At 33.0% G+C, this 16,223-nt stretch overlaps 1 protein-coding gene across 2 annotated transcripts in view; it reads right to left on the reverse strand.

The window, feature by feature from the left end:
- The window catches only part of LOC129002811 (lipase member H-like), a 39,656-nt gene that overhangs the window by 6,047 nt on the left and 17,386 nt on the right, over positions 1-16,223 (reverse strand). For both annotated transcript variants that reach the window (XM_054430887.1, XM_054430886.1), the window contains exons 2-4: positions 5,907-5,988; positions 4,622-4,749; positions 1,578-1,847 (exon numbers count right to left, since the gene is read on the reverse strand). In XM_054430887.1, the coding sequence (XP_054286862.1) occupies positions 1,578-1,847; positions 4,622-4,749; positions 5,907-5,988 (480 nt within the window). The remainder of the gene's footprint in view (positions 1-1,577; positions 1,848-4,621; positions 4,750-5,906; positions 5,989-16,223) is intronic.

Here is a 16,223-nt window from a genome sequence, read left to right on the forward strand (position 1 = left end):
TGCTAATGTAATAGCATGTAGGAAGTTCGACGAACATTGACCTCTAATCTAGTTTATCAACCTTTGACCTTTAGAAGTACTTGAAACAATCAGTATTGACTTCATTTATATTTAATGGAGTTTTCAAAGGAACACTGTTGTAGCAGATGTAAACTATATTTTAGGGTGTATATTTGTAATTTGACAAAGAGGTACGTTTGGTACATATATTTCTTGGTCAATATTACCTATATGAGTTTAATACTTAATGATTTAATTTAACTCTTTTTTCTACGTCAGTGGAATTTTAATAATTTAAGTCATAGTTGGCTTATACGTTTTTTTTAGGGAAATCGGTCCAAAAGCATAACGTTTTGTGGGTGGCCGGGAATCGAATCTTATACAAAAACTTTTGAAGTTTTACTACAGGACGCAAATTTTTTAGCACGCTATTTAAAAAATATCAAATATAAAACTTAGGATCAACATAATGCAGCAAATTTGAAAGACACTAATTTATTTGACGTATTCCAAGTTCACAGTAAAGACATTTAACACAAGAAGTAATGATTTTAGTATCATAATAAATATTTGGGAGAAAAAATAATCTGTCCATTATGGAGTGTAGAAAATAAAAGAATGCAACCATACATATAACATTCCATAAATACCGAGAATGTTTACTATTGGTCTAGTTTGTTTTACTATCCAGGTCAATATATCAACCAATAGCCTCGAGTATATTGGTTCTGAGAACCTAATACTCGCCAGAACATGGGAGCTTAACACATGTCCTTAATTAGAACATGTTTAGCTTTTATGAAAGGAGGCTCTCTCCCTTACAAGTACTTTAACAATAATTTATTTAAGGAAAATGCCATGTTTTTAGGATTTAAATTTCAGTGTTGTGTAGATTTTCCACCTACTTACATCAACTGTTTATTTAGCAAATATAATTTTAACAAGGTAAATGATCAGAGAGAGATGGACCCAGTTACCAAAACTCAAAAGCTAACAGCAATACTCATGATTAACCGGTGACGTTTTTGTAAGGAAAAAGGAGGAATCCAATTTGGTAACAACCATAGGTATCTCCAATCAGAATTCAAACCTAAAATTCAGCACAAAAAGTTCTAATGTAAACATAACACTTAACATGTAGTAACTGAGCAGATATAATGCTCACGTAGTAATCACAAGGCCACCAATAGATGATAATAAATGTCAGTACAATATACTCTTTTCTATCCGGACTATGTACATCCGGCAGAAGTTTAATTTCTTTAACTGGGCAATTTTAATCAAAACATCGGTTAAACCGGTCTGGATCTGCAGGAAGTGGATGGTGCTGAAACCACTTTCAAGATTCTACTGAAAGGATTTGTTTCATATGATCACGTGTCTAAAGAGAAAAGTCAGTATGTAGCTTTTGTTTAGTAACACACAAAAGACCCAGGTTTCATATGCCATTGGGCTTACTGAATGGCCCTAAATCGATGAACAGCTGATTTTATTCGGTAAGAAGTTCAGGCATCTCACTTTATAACTAACTTAAGCAGCAAACAATCCTTTTAACTCCTTGAAATATCCTGACTGACCTGTTATTCTCCCTAGTGAGTTGTTGAGGTTATGCCCTATGATCCCAGATACGTGAGCTCCCAGACTAAAGCCGACCAGGTGAACGTCTTCGGGGCTGATACTCTTGCTGTCCATGACCATGCTTATCCACGCAGCCGCCTGGGCAGCAGCCTCCGCTACCCCTTTGTCTCTCACCTCGTGGTACGCCGTCAGTGCGGAGTCACTGGGGTCGTCAGCCAAGATACTCCAGTCCATCACCACAACGTTGGAGGCTCCTGACATCAGAAGGGCTAGGGAAAGGAAAAAGTTTAAAATCATGATTTTCGAAAATTTTGTCATTATTTATACAAGTTTCTAAATCCCATAGCAGTTTTGCATTTTAGGACATTTTCTTGGCATATATCACTGTTACTACAATTCTAATAGACTTGTATAGCTAAACAATGATTTGAAATTATAGGATTAGGAGGATTAACAGTTTAGTTTGATTCTATTACTGTACTTGGGGAATAATGATGTTTGAAAATACTTTCCTTAATTAATACTTGAATTTCACAATTACATATACTATTTTTCTTTGGATTTCTAGTGTGTAGGCTCCCTAAATATATATGGTTAATTCTAAGAACCAAACTATTGTAAGCGTTCAAGTCTTGTAATATAATCAAATTGCATATTATATGATCCGACCACGAATCCATCATCTAACCAAAACGCCAAAACCAGTCTCGTTTAATCAAATTTGTGTAGGACAAAAAAACAACTTACTCAGCTGTCCATCGGTCTAATGCATCAGTGAGTAATGATATATTCGTCAGTAATTTATTTTCATCTGCACAACAGGGATGATGCAGACCTGACGGGTGTGAGTGATACATTTATTGGCGGGAAATGTCACAAACAGCTGTTTACATAGATTTAGCTGCAACACCTGGCTTTTCTGTTGTTGGCATCTGTTTATTCTTGTATGGAAATACATGCTGGTAGATACAAGCCTATTGTTTAAGGTTGAAACGAAACAAAGACATCAGTGTTCACATTTCCACTGAGATTAAATGGTTTAGATAAAATCCTTTTGTCTTGAATATGAAACATTGTTATTCAGTCATGCATTAGTTTTCATCTAAATATCGTTACAATTTAAATATGAAATATTCATTTACACAATTCAGGAAGGTTGAACATAAATAAAAAAATACCATCGCCACAGCAAATCTGCATAATTTACAAAATCTGTGAAATTTACATTAATCTGATATGATTTTCACTTAATATATTTGAATAACATTAGGTTTAAGCAGTACCTAGGATTGCTGTGATAGGAGGGTAATTAAGTGCATTTTTAGTAAAATATAAGCTAGGCTTATTTTATTAAATATATATATAGGCTTAGTGTAAAACAAATATACTTGTTAAGTTTAATCAAAATATGACTATAAAAGTAAACCACAAAAGTTCACTTACTCTCTATTGGTGTTTTTGGTCTCTAGGGACCTCAAAACAAAATAGTGAATCGGTACCGGGTCTAGGTCTTTCTATGAGACCTCTGGTAATAGTTATTCTCTATACAGGGTGGTCATAAATTCCAAAGACGGTTAAATATTTTGAAAAATAATGTAGATAGAGCTACAATACTTGGTACAAAGTTACAGAGCATAAAACTTTATTTTAACACATATTCAGTGATTATATGACTCTTCAGGGGGACGGCCTACAAGGAGTCGGAAGAAAATCTTTAACGGAAGCATAGGTCAATATGAAAGGAATAAAGGTTGATCCCGCACAAAATGGCAACCATTCAAAGATTTCTTGAATCTGTCATTTTGAATCTTTGAACGACTGCCATTTTTTACTTAGGCGTTCTTTTGAGCTTGAATTTACGGCATTGTAATCTACTAGTGAAGACCTTTAATTTGATGTGCATATCGACCTATGCTTAGGTTAACAATTTTCTTCCGATTCCTAGGTCTGTGCCCCCTTAGGAGTAAGCGTAAATAGCAATGCAAATTAAATGAATCTTTGAACCACTGTCATTCTTGACTTGGTTGTCCGTTCGAGTTCAAATTTGCGGCATTATATTCTACTAGTAAAGACTTTTAATTTGATGTACATGTCAATCTATGCTTCTATTTAAGATTTCCTTCAGTCTCCTTGCGGGACGTCCCCATGATATGACAGAAAATTGATATTAAAAAAGTAGATTTTTATGTGTGGTGTTGATGTACCAAATCTTATTGACTTATCTGTTTTCGTTTAGAAAATATTTAACTGTCTTCGAACTTTATTACCACCCTATGTGAAATTGGCCAAAAGATTATAGTTAATTTATTGGGACCTATAAGCATTATTACATGTACTACAAGCTTCACCATTGATGTCATTAGTTCATTTTTATAGAAAGACTCAACATTACTTTCATCGATGGATAATCTAAACTTTGCTATCTTAATTCGTTCTCTTTATTGCGAGATGAATTTAGTAAACATAGCAAATAAAAACATTTTCTTCACGCCATGGTTTACTTAATTGTTTTGATGACTATCCACAACACCACGTTGACATAACACACTGTCGGGAATCACAGGTCACAAAACAACCTTCAACTTCGCTGGAAAATACGTCAGCAAAATTACCCACTCGTCAGCAGTTCTGCCACCACAGGAATGCCGCAATCAGCTGACCACAGTCTGGCATTGACATTGTTGCCAACCTGAAACTTGACCTTTCCACTGCAACCCAACCGTGCCTAGTCCGTGAAGAAATACAACTGGAGGCAGCAATGGTAAGGAAACTCTGCTAGAAAATCGACACGCTGTATAGTTTTGTAATGTTGGTACGACTAGAGGAATCAACCAGGTTATTGGCTTATGGCTTTATTACGATTCCATAATCCCCTAAGCTTCTAGTTCCAATGTACTTTACCCCTAGTTCATATGGCGTTCAACGTCTCTCGGTCTCTAGCGATCTCTAGCTCAGTGTTCGTAGAGCTTTAACCATTGTTGACTGAATCTATAGTCTTCTTCAGTAGCTAGAGTAAACATTTCAACTCAAGAATATTGTTTACCTTCTTTTATAGCGTTCATTGAGCGAGCTGTGTGATCCCCTTTGAATCCATGGATGACTATTGTAAGGGGTTGACCGTCTTGAAGCACTCTCGGATCATCTACAATTGGCGTGTCTACTGAATCTGGTCTGAAAATTTAAGACATTTATGCAGGGAAGATTGGTATTCATTGGCAATTTATCATTGATAGATTTATTATTCTAGGTATTCTTAACTATTTAGAATGTTGGACATAGTAAAGAGTATTCAAAAAAGTTAAGCTTTTATTATGGCACGAATCTTTTAAATATTGGAACATTAAGGCGAAATCACGTAAGTGATCAACAATTTCAACTCATTCAACACATTCCCTCAATTCATTCATTAGAATTGACCATGTTCTGACCATACAAGGAGAATCGACCACTAAGAATGTAAAATGTTTTTATTTATAGCACCAAAATTAAGTATTAAAATATATATGGAACCAAAAATGATAAAATGTTACTTATCATTTTTATTAAATTTATTGAAATACATTTAAACTTGTAGTATTAATTTATTAAAACTGTTCTTGAAACTGGGTTACATTACAAATTATATTACGAATAAAATATAGATCTACTAATATCGGATTTCTCAGAGATGTAGCTTATAAATTGTAAAATGTACATAAGTGTTTATTTGTGGTATAAACTTGTTTTATTGTAACATCCATGGGTTATGCAAAGCCAACGGATTGAAATCTATGTATCTATTTACACAACGGATACCAGTTCAGTTTGTATTGATAAGTTTACATGTTACACATAAGGACTGGAAATGGAAATATTCATAAATGTGTCACTAGATAATTTATCACATATTTGTACTAAACTGGATTCATTCATCTCAGGTATGTGGTTTTGATAGATCGACAAGAAACGACCAAAGATGGAGTGCCTGAGCCAAGCCCTTTCCTTTCACCGACCTAGATCAATACACTATCGAAACATAAGTTATCGGTGTACAAAGAAAATGTACCTTTTCATATATGAATTCTCTAACTCTTAAAGGTCAGCCCAATGAAAAAAACAGTTCACATAAATTTACTTTGCCATTATCTAGTTTGCAATGTCTGAGCCAATAATTAATTGTTATCTGCAAGTATAGCCTATTCTGTATAGGAATCAAAACAGTAAAATATTTCACAATTCAAAGATTCTATATAATTAAAGATTGGACCAACATAACAGTATGAACTTCTGTACAGGGAACCGTATATTTGAATATATTATTGAAGCTTAATGCTAAATTTCCAACTTACGTAGGATATATGTAAAAGTTGACTGAACTATCGGTTTGAGAAGTTGCATCATCTGGCTTCGCCTGCGGTAAACATGTGACATCTGAAAAATAAAATTAAATATTTAATAAACTACAATTCAAACTAAACTAGATAGTGGCTTTAGTTTCTATCATACATTTTTGTATTTAAAAAATAATAGTTCACAATCTGTTCAGTAAAAAGTTTGTTGTGGGTTTGTAATTTAGTCAGGTTTAAAATAACTGATAGAAATTGTTATCTATGTTTTATGAATATCTTTGAAGTAACAATTTTGTAGAGATACACTAGATGTAATATGATACTAGAGGACCTCGAAACAACAGAACTAAAATAGAGTATTTTTTTCTGCAGGAATAACAATACAAGTCGTATTGGTTAAGTCATAGAAAACAAATATAAAATTAATTTTTCACAACAGAAAGTTTGTAATGAACTTAGAAAATTGGTTTGCGAATTTCTTTTCGTTATATGTAACTATTTCCCGTGACCGCATGCTGTGTTTTCAGCATATTTCTGGAGGCGATTGTATGTTATCACACGAACACATGGAAATGGAAATCTTCGCTTCTGCTTGTAATTTTGAGCACTTTCTTTAACTATCTGTTCACGTGAAAACTACTTTGTTTCGTTTTTAATGTGTGATGCCTTTCCTTTTTGAACCGCTTACTCATTTTTGATGGTTAATGATTGCTATAGTGAATTAATAATAGGTATTTGTGAAAAATTTGGGAGCTTTACCCACCTATATTATTGACTGATAAAGATAAGATCAAACCTTGCACAAAAGTATGTAATTTAATAGTCCTAAGTAATAGGTAAACATTTAATTTGAAGAAATATTCGGGGAATACATTTGATTTTAGAATAGCATTTGCTTTTCTGCTTTGTGTAACCAAAGAAAAATCTAATATGCTATCTAACATGAGTATTTCAATGTATATATCATTATGTACAACTCTTAGCTGCTATTGAAGGTATACAACTAGTTATTTATAACAAATTTCGAATCAAATGGCAAGAAAATAGTCTAAGCACAAGAAAATATATACAAAATACAGACATGACAAGTTAACTTGAATAATTGTGATTACAAACCAACAGTTACAATTTATTTTTAATTAAAAATATAGTAATCCTACTGAAGAAAAGGTTGAATGGGAAAGAAAAGTAAAAGCTTTAAAAATAAATAACATGACATTCAACACATCTATATAATTAATACGCTACATGAAACTTTGTCGGTCGAACTCCTCCGCCATTTCCATTTCCGATTTTATCCGTTGATGTCTCATTGGAAAGAGCGTGTCGCGTAGATTTGCAAACTGGCCTTACTTTTTTGAAAAAGTTCCTTGGGATTTGCCCCAGTGGCTGTTAAAGTTCCCATGTTATCCTTATGAAGAACATAATTGTTTACATTTTGATCAGCTGTATAATTTAATTGCTGTTATTTATTTTTCAATCCTATGAAACGCATTGAGTACATTTATTTACTATATTTGAGTTTGTGTAAACATAACCCCCAAGACGGATCGTGTTAGCATGATTGTTACTTAAATTTGTGCATTTATCGTTGTTTTGTGTAGCAATAATTTGTTTTTTTGTTGTTTTTTTTTTTTAAATGCCTCCGACGTGACGACAACGAAACATAGACAGGAGGCGCAATCGTGATAACGACCGCAGCTACAGAACGGTGACGCGTAATAGGCTTAAAGTCAGCACCTGACCCTGGACAATCTCAACTATTAGGTTAAAAATGCGCCGGCCCTAACACTACCCCAAAACGACTTTTCGTTCTCAATTGGCCCTCTATCAATGACCTGTGTTGCCTGTACAGCGAGGCATTTTGAGAAGGGGAAAACCGGCCGGAATGCTTTAGGTTTATCAATAACGAAGATAAACATAGTTTGAGTTACACACCGGTGATCTTTGAGTTGACTCTTTTAAACTCATTGTAAATATGTCTGTTATTCTTTTTGAAATAACTCCTGTAATGCTTTAATTGCTCGAATTCGAGCAACATGTACACTAGTTGCCATTAAATCGATTAAGTAATATTTTGAATTAATGAAATTTTTAAAGCTGCAACTGTTTCTTTTTCTACACACATTACCCGTTTCATTTTTTCTTTTTTACCTATTAAAACTTGCATAATTTTAATGATACAAGCCCTTGAAAAGTGTACATTGACGATTGCCAATGTCACCAATATTGATTTATCAGCGACTATGTTATTGAACATAACGTTGAGTGTTACTGAAGGTTAAGGTAACAGCAGACTGCCTTTAAAAACCCTGTAAAACAATCTACTTCCTACAAACATTGTAGGGAAAAACTTTACGCATTATTTAATCGTTTCCAGTAGTATGATATTATAACAATAACACAATTTTACCACTGCAGCAAACCTGCAGACTAAGCAAATTTCCATTTGCCTGATTAGATTCTCAATTAAATAATCCTTTCAATATGTCAGATTCGTTCTGCATTTGGAACATAGAACTCACGGATAAACGAGTACTTAGGTTTGCTGCCACAGGGAAGGTGGTGGATTTTGGCAAGTGTTAATAGCAGCTATGTTAAGCTGTTAAAGCTGCTTAAGATGATATAAGCAATCAAACATCATTTCACTTATTCTCCAAGAGAACATTGAATTTTTTAAGTAAAGGTTTTTATGAAATTTTTTCCGTACCCATTAAACGTACAGCAGCGCCTCGACATAATATTTTTTTGTTTTTATGTTCTACAAAATAGTTTAGAAGCATATTGTACATTTTTTTATTCTGAGTGTGAAATATTGGAGACTCCCATTTTTACCCCTCAAACAGGAAAAATCAGCATTTAGAGGAAAACCCGTTCCAATAGTCCGAATGTGCTGGTTTGAATAAATTTTAACGGAATATTTTTGGCCTCAGAGTACATTAAAACGACAAAACCCGTCCTGGTTCCAATATTACACAAAATTCTATAGAAATAGTGCATTATTAAAATGAGAAATTCGCAAAAAATGTTGTCAAAACTAATACTTATAAGGTACGATACCAATTATTGTTGTTTTGGAACTCAATTTTCGACCATATACCTAATACAGCTGTGCTTAAAATAGTTATTTAAGTCACGCAGTGTAAATATATGATAGTTAATCACACCACAAGAACATGACAAGAATACGAAAGCCCCAAAGAGAAATTGCTTTTTACCGTAAAGCTTTAAGGTTAACAGCCTTTCCACAAAGATATTGGATAATGTTGAGCTACATCAGCGGGTTTAAGTAGGATTTATTTTTATTTATATCCGAAATATATTGTTCACACAATACCCCATACCTCTTCGTAGTGCATTTTATACTTTGCATTTTTAACATATTTATGCTGAAATTTATACTTGAAAATGTGTGTTGTTAATAATTACATATCAATTTCGTTCAAAGATTTCAATGTCGGCCAAACATTTAGTTTTGTAGTTGTCTCATCTTGAAATGGGAATAGAGATCAAAAACTAATAATTATGGAAAATGCAGATTGTTTTTTTTTGTGCGCAGAAACTATGGTTCTTTAATTAAAGAAGAAGGTTTTCCAAAACCCAAGCTGTTCGGCCTTATTTAAAAGATACCCTTACCTCTATTAAATTATATATTGATGTTTGTATCGAGGTTTTATTTATGAATTTAAAGAGATAGTATTTAAACTCATTCTAATAAACTATTCAATCCTAATGTCCCCTACAATCACTTTACATCAAGCAATTTTAAATGTACTATTCAATTAACTAAGCCTAAACTAGAGGTTTTCGTAAACCGAAGAATTCCAGCATAGTTTAAAAATTTTCCATTAGTCACAGTTAACCTTCCAAACATGCGATGGCCCTTGAAGAAGTTCAAAAACAAGTTTTTGCGGGCATCGCGATGGAATGTGGTTCCTCCAAAACTGTGACCTGCCGCAATTATTCTTCAACCGGTCGGAAGATAAACACTGTGTGCTATGTTTTTATTTTGACAATATATTAAATCTATCTATATAAGGCGAGCATGTTTCTTTAAAACCTTTTTTCTCAGCTTGTGCATTGCAATGAAAATCTGCGCATACTGCTGGAAAGACATTTTCCTGTAGATGTGCAGAACCCATCCATAAATTATTGAAATAGGCTCAAAAATAAGCGCAACAATTAATTAATAACATATAAAAATATGGGTTTCCATGCTGATGACGAGGTAACAACGAAATATAAACAGAAAATCAAAACATATGGAAGAAATTCCAATCACATGTTTTATTTACAGCGTTTGGGTGAAAAATAGAGATGTCTGGTTACATTTCATATTTTGGCCGAGTTTTCGACGATTGGACGACCTCTAGTATGTGGAAATAGATAAAAGACTCCTCATCGCCAATTGATGGTTTGTTTCGGTAAACAATAGTCGTATCTATGACGAAATACTTTTTTATAATGTTTTAAAGTTATTTTAACTGTTATTAGCAGGGAATGATTGACACAATGGTTTGGTTAAGAAACAATATGTAATAAAATTATTGACAACCTTATATTGCAATCCTTTATAAAGAACAATGCTTTGTTGTAGAAACCATTTTGAAAAGGAGAATACATTTTTCGACATCACACTCTACACACTGCTCTTGAAAGCCTGACTGAGAGCAATAATTACAATGACGTTTGGACTTCGAACGAGGAAACATAAGTGACATTGCGATAGTTGTTATCAATAAATAAATAAAGAGGTAATTGTTATCACTGAGTTACGTATACCACGTGACTTCTAAAGAGTAAGTAGTGATGTAAGTAGCATATCGATAAATTCTAATATTCACCACATCACAGTCAATTTCAATTATCGATATTGTAGAATAAAATATACAAGATTCAACGTTGAATATCGATATATTGTAGAATTCATCACATCAGATTCATTACCTGATGATGAATATTTTCTAAACATTTTTGATGCGTTTGTTTTCTACTAGTAAAAACGTCACTACCAGTGATGAGTCAAAACAGAATCCTAAATCAGAAAACCTCAAAATATAAATATTGATTTCGGTTTCGAGATTCTATCAGCCACATATTATTGTTGTTTGCATTATTTGAGTGTCAATCAAATTATGAAAGGTGTATTTTATGCAGTTAGGACAAAAAAAGTCTTGTGAACGATCTGACGAATGCTCAATCACGCACAATATGGTAGAAATTGAGCACATATCACCACAAACACCGTTGACAAGTAAATTATATTCTAAACTACAATAGGTAAAATATCAAGTAATGCAACAAAGACGTACTGAACACTGGGCAGTTCAATATTTTATCAAAGACGAATAAAAATATACCACTAAATGGTTAAACAGATTTTATATTTATGTTATAATGTTAGTATTAAGAGTTTAATTTTACTATAATGTTTTTTTTTATCAAAATTTATATTTCAGTGTCATCAATACTAAATTTCTTCAAGTTTTGACTACATAGTAAACGTTTTATTATTACCTATTTTTCAAACTCTAATCAGGTTGCTAACATGTTTTGCGTTTGGATTTTAATTTCAGGTTTAGACTATCACTGATCTCTAGGCATAATACTGTACAATCATAATATTATGGCAGACAAGTAAATAATGTAAACGTTGTGTAGGCTAAACGCTGGACATTAATAGAGGTCCCTTTAACAGAGGTACTATTTACGATGGGAAAATCAGGTCTACTAAATGATCCAATCAATTTCATATGACTTAATATTCAAGTAAAACGATTGGAGCACGATCTTCTGGCAAGTCGTAATGCATGCCTGCAAACTAAAGGCTACTAGTTTAATCCAAAGTGAAACCTATTCTAGACCAAAACTGTTTTGTCTTTGGGCTACAAAATAATGGTGCTATCTAAAAGATCCAAGCTAAAAGTCAACAATTCCATGGTTCAGTCTGGTCCCTTACAAAAACCTTAAAAATCCCTATGTTGTTGAGGCTAGAAAAATAATAAAAAATACCATTGCGAATAACTTGGCTTACAGCTGTTGCTAAACATGTGAGAAAAACCAGGCCTAGTTTTACATTTCTCACCCGCAGCTATGATAGTTATACGGGATAACGCAACCTTGGTCGTGATGACACTGCTACTGTGCAACTGAGAATGTAAAATAGGGGGGGGGAGAGAGAGAGAGAGAGAGAACTGTAAACTGAGGAGACTAAGACAAGGACAGCTATTATGAACTGTGAGAATGAGAAGCTGCACTCAATCAAAGAACGAAATACTAGGTTGCCAAACGTCTTAGAGTTGCCAAGGTAACCGGAACTCCAAGGTGTACTTAGCTTTGAAATATGGGTATTAGTGTTGCTGGGGAGATAATTTGGTGTAAACACGAATGCTGGAGTATGACGATCGTAATAAATAATTCAACTCTGCAAAGAAAGCTTGCATGCAAACCTGTTGTGGAAGGGAGGATGTCAGAGGAAAGATGTCCTCCCATAAAACTAAATTCATAACATGACATTTGTAAGGTCTTAGATCGCTATACTATATACTTTATACTATACAGGGTGATCAACTCAAGGAGGCCACCATTGGGATATCGGAAACGGTAAGAATTAGAGAAAACTTTAAATGGGGGACATTCCTTTATTTTTTGAGGCAGTTAAATATATGATTTTATTTTTTCGAAATTCAGCCGCCATTTTCCAAAATGGTGGCCAACTTTGAAATTTCTTATGGAACATATTTTATCATGTTTTCGGATAGAACAGGCAATTTAAAAACATTTTTATTCTTGACATTTTTTCGATAAACCCACTCGTTTAGGAGTTACAGCATATGGAAAAATGACTTCCTGTGTACATTTTACATCATGTAGCTCATAAACAAGTAGGTTTATAGCGAAAGTTCAAAAAGTAAATAAGTCAAATAAGTCTTAAAATTTCATCCACATTCTAAAAAGACCATAAAATACACAGTTTTCCACTTTTCAAGTTTGCCGCCATTTTGGAAAATACCATAAAACGTATAAAATCATATTTTTAACTGCCTCAAAAAATAAAGGAATGTCCCCCATTTAAAGTTCTAATTCTTACCGTTTCCGATATCCCAATGGTGGCCTCGTTGAGTTGATCACCCTGTATACTATAGTTGAATGCGTATACTACTAAATACATAAAGTTATAAGTATAGTATTTAAAACAATACATACATAACAAATACAAAAATTAAAATAAAGGATCCTCAATAAACTATCAAATCCCATTCAAAGAGCCAGAAAAACTAATAGAATGAAAGATTATTGAATTTGTCCTATTCCCAGATCAAATTACATACTATTCTGCTGTTATCCATGAACCTTTTGCCAAATGTCGTTATCAATATAAGAAATTAAAATATTTAAATACTGGTTACATCATAGGGAAATTGCATACTGTAAAACGGTCTTTAAAAGACTAGATATTGAAACCATAAAAATGTTGAAGTAATGATTTAGCATTGCTAAAATGTCAAAATCTTTAAAGTAGAAAATTATAACTTTTTTTAGGAAAAAATTTAATACATTTTGCCCTAGATTTGGGGTTGTAATTATTTGTACTTACCTACTACACCGACCAAACCTAACCTATCCTAAGGGTGGACTATTTTTTACGTTGGGTTAGGTTAGGAAAATTATGCTATTTAAACTAATTGAAAACTTATTTGTAAGTCGATTTATCGGTGTGGTTGGTATGATAAGTATCTAATTATTCGATCTTCAATCTTTTACTTAGAGCTGAATACAGTGCTGTATACACTTGCAAACATAAATAGGCCTAACTATTGAAATGGCAGCGTACACTGTTGTTTAAACTGGTTACAGGTATTCCCTGTATGACTGATTGGGTTTCTCCATTTTGTTGTTTTTTTCGAACTATTTTTCCAACACGTCCTGTCAAACACTATAAATAAACAAATGGGGATTCTGAGCTTATCAATCGGGCAACATTTGGGTTTTTAGTTTCCTTAGTCATTATTATATTTACACAGTTGTAATGTTTTGGACTAGTAAAGGTCGGCAGCTTATTACTTAACACTAATTGTCTAGCTCAAGGGAACAACCTGACATGGCAAAAGAGCAAGAAACCCATTATCAAAACCTGTTTTCATCGGAACTGACGAATCATGACATACTTTTCCGGTATAGTTTGAAACGTAACGCGTTAACAAATTAAAGTGATTTAAACGGTTTTTATTTTACCTATAAATCCTTATACTAAATTTTTCCTTATACTAAAGAGTTCTGTAGGAAGTAAATATTACATTTTAGTCTACAGGTAGGGAATATGGAATATTTACTATAGTTCGGCCGCTTAGAAAGCGACCTCCTCCAGCATTGGTTTAGCATTAGCGCGCAGGTCGTTTTCTAAGCGGCCGAACTATGGTATAAAATATTTTTGAGTGTGGCTTAAAATATAATGAACTACATATTGAAAATTTACGTAATCTTGGAAACAAGATGTTTTCTTCGTGACATTAAATTAACATTTGAAAAGCATTGGCACAATTGTACAAAGTGTTTCAAAAAGAATCATCGGATTTTGAAAAATCATAGCTACTCATCTATGAATCCTATTTGATTGAACAATATACTGTTAGAAAGAAGAAGTTCTCGAGTTTCACAGAAAATATCTAATAGTACCATTTTAAAATTTTAACCCGCCCAAAGATCCAAAATGGCGGAGATCTGAAAACGACAATACGGGGTTTTTTCAGCTATAAATAGAACGTGGTAAGAGCTGGCAAAGATTTGAAAGAATTTTCATAGTCAGGAATTACATTTTCTACAAGACACACTACTTAGGTGTTTCCAGAAAATCGCATTTACCTTCACCCCAAAAAAACACCCCACTTTTAAAAATTTGTATTTATTTTCAAGTTTTAAATTGTTTTCACAACTCTTTTCTACCTAAGTAAATTTGTATTGCAAGTTGCACATATGCTGTGCATCTAAGGGTTCTATACTCAGCACCTGTAAATTGTAAAAAAAAAAAACTGCATCAGTTACTCTTAAATATAAAATCAACCTCATGTCCATATGATTATTCGTTTTCAAATTATAAAGCTACGAAATCGGATTCTGTATATTAATCAGTTGTATTCCATTAGTACACATCTTTAGGGGATTGTCTGACTGAAACCAGATTGACTTAGTTAAAAAAGGATGCTCTATCTGCCGGAAAAGTATTTTTTACAGTTCTCAAATTGCTATTTTTCACAATACAAAATTCTTAGAACCCCTCGGAGAGCAGAATTGAAAAAAAAAAAATAGTATAATTGACTTTTAGTATTTGTCAATTGGATTAGTAATGTTCAATTAAAGTTAACCATTGAATACCTATTGAATATTTCCCTACTATACTCTGATAATATTTATACTATCTTTAATTTCTCAAAAAGTATTTCACTTCGAAAAATGTATCAGCTTATTTAAAAATTACGTTTAGTATGCGCCTCAATCATAACGCACGTAACCTAATGTGAGGTAATTTACCATTATTTTTCTTCCCATAATCCTGGGAGTCTATTACACTATTACCAACAATCGTGACAATCTTGGTCACGATTCTCAAAAGTCATGCTGCGGTTTGAAGACGTAACTAACAGCAAGAGGAAACTAAAAAATTAAGCGTTCTTTCGCAATACCTTACGCCTTGATTAACGTTTATGTTTCATAAAATAAGAGTTATGTTTATGCCTACTAGATAAAAACCTTTTAGCGTTTTTCCATGTTCGTATGATTATCCGTAACAGATATAATTGTTCAAGTAATATTAGAATGTTAAAATGCGTTCTTTTAAATGTTTGTTGGATATTTTTCTGGGATGCAGGTTTTTGGGCTTACTGTGATGAATGCGGGTGCTATCCGTTGTTAAAATACCCCCACTGCAGCAAACCTGCCGACTAAGCGAATGTCCATTTGCCTGGATTGATTTTCAATATTAATCTATTGAATATACCTTTATGTTAAACGAGTGTCTAGGTTAGCTGCTACGGGGAAACTAATTAAGTGCGTTTTAAATTAAAATATCAATAGCTTAGTATGAAATAGAATACATTCGCCAAGTTTGATCAAAATATATCCATAAACAAGCCAACTACAACATTTGAAAATATTCTCCATTAGAATAACATGGGAATATTAAATTCATATTTTTTTCGGAAACCAATTACCTTACAACACTCTTTGATATACTAAATTAGTTTTTTTTTCAAGCTATTGATAAAGGTCTGGAGAAAAATTGATAAATGTTGTGGTTTTTTTTGTAAAAACTGAGAAAAC

The sequence above is a fragment of the Macrosteles quadrilineatus genome, unplaced genomic scaffold (genome assembly GCF_028750875.1).
Source record: "Macrosteles quadrilineatus isolate MER2022 unplaced genomic scaffold, UCM_ALF_1.0 Scaffold_9__3_contigs__length_116548681, whole genome shotgun sequence".
Lineage (NCBI taxonomy): Eukaryota > Metazoa > Arthropoda > Insecta > Hemiptera > Cicadellidae > Macrosteles > Macrosteles quadrilineatus.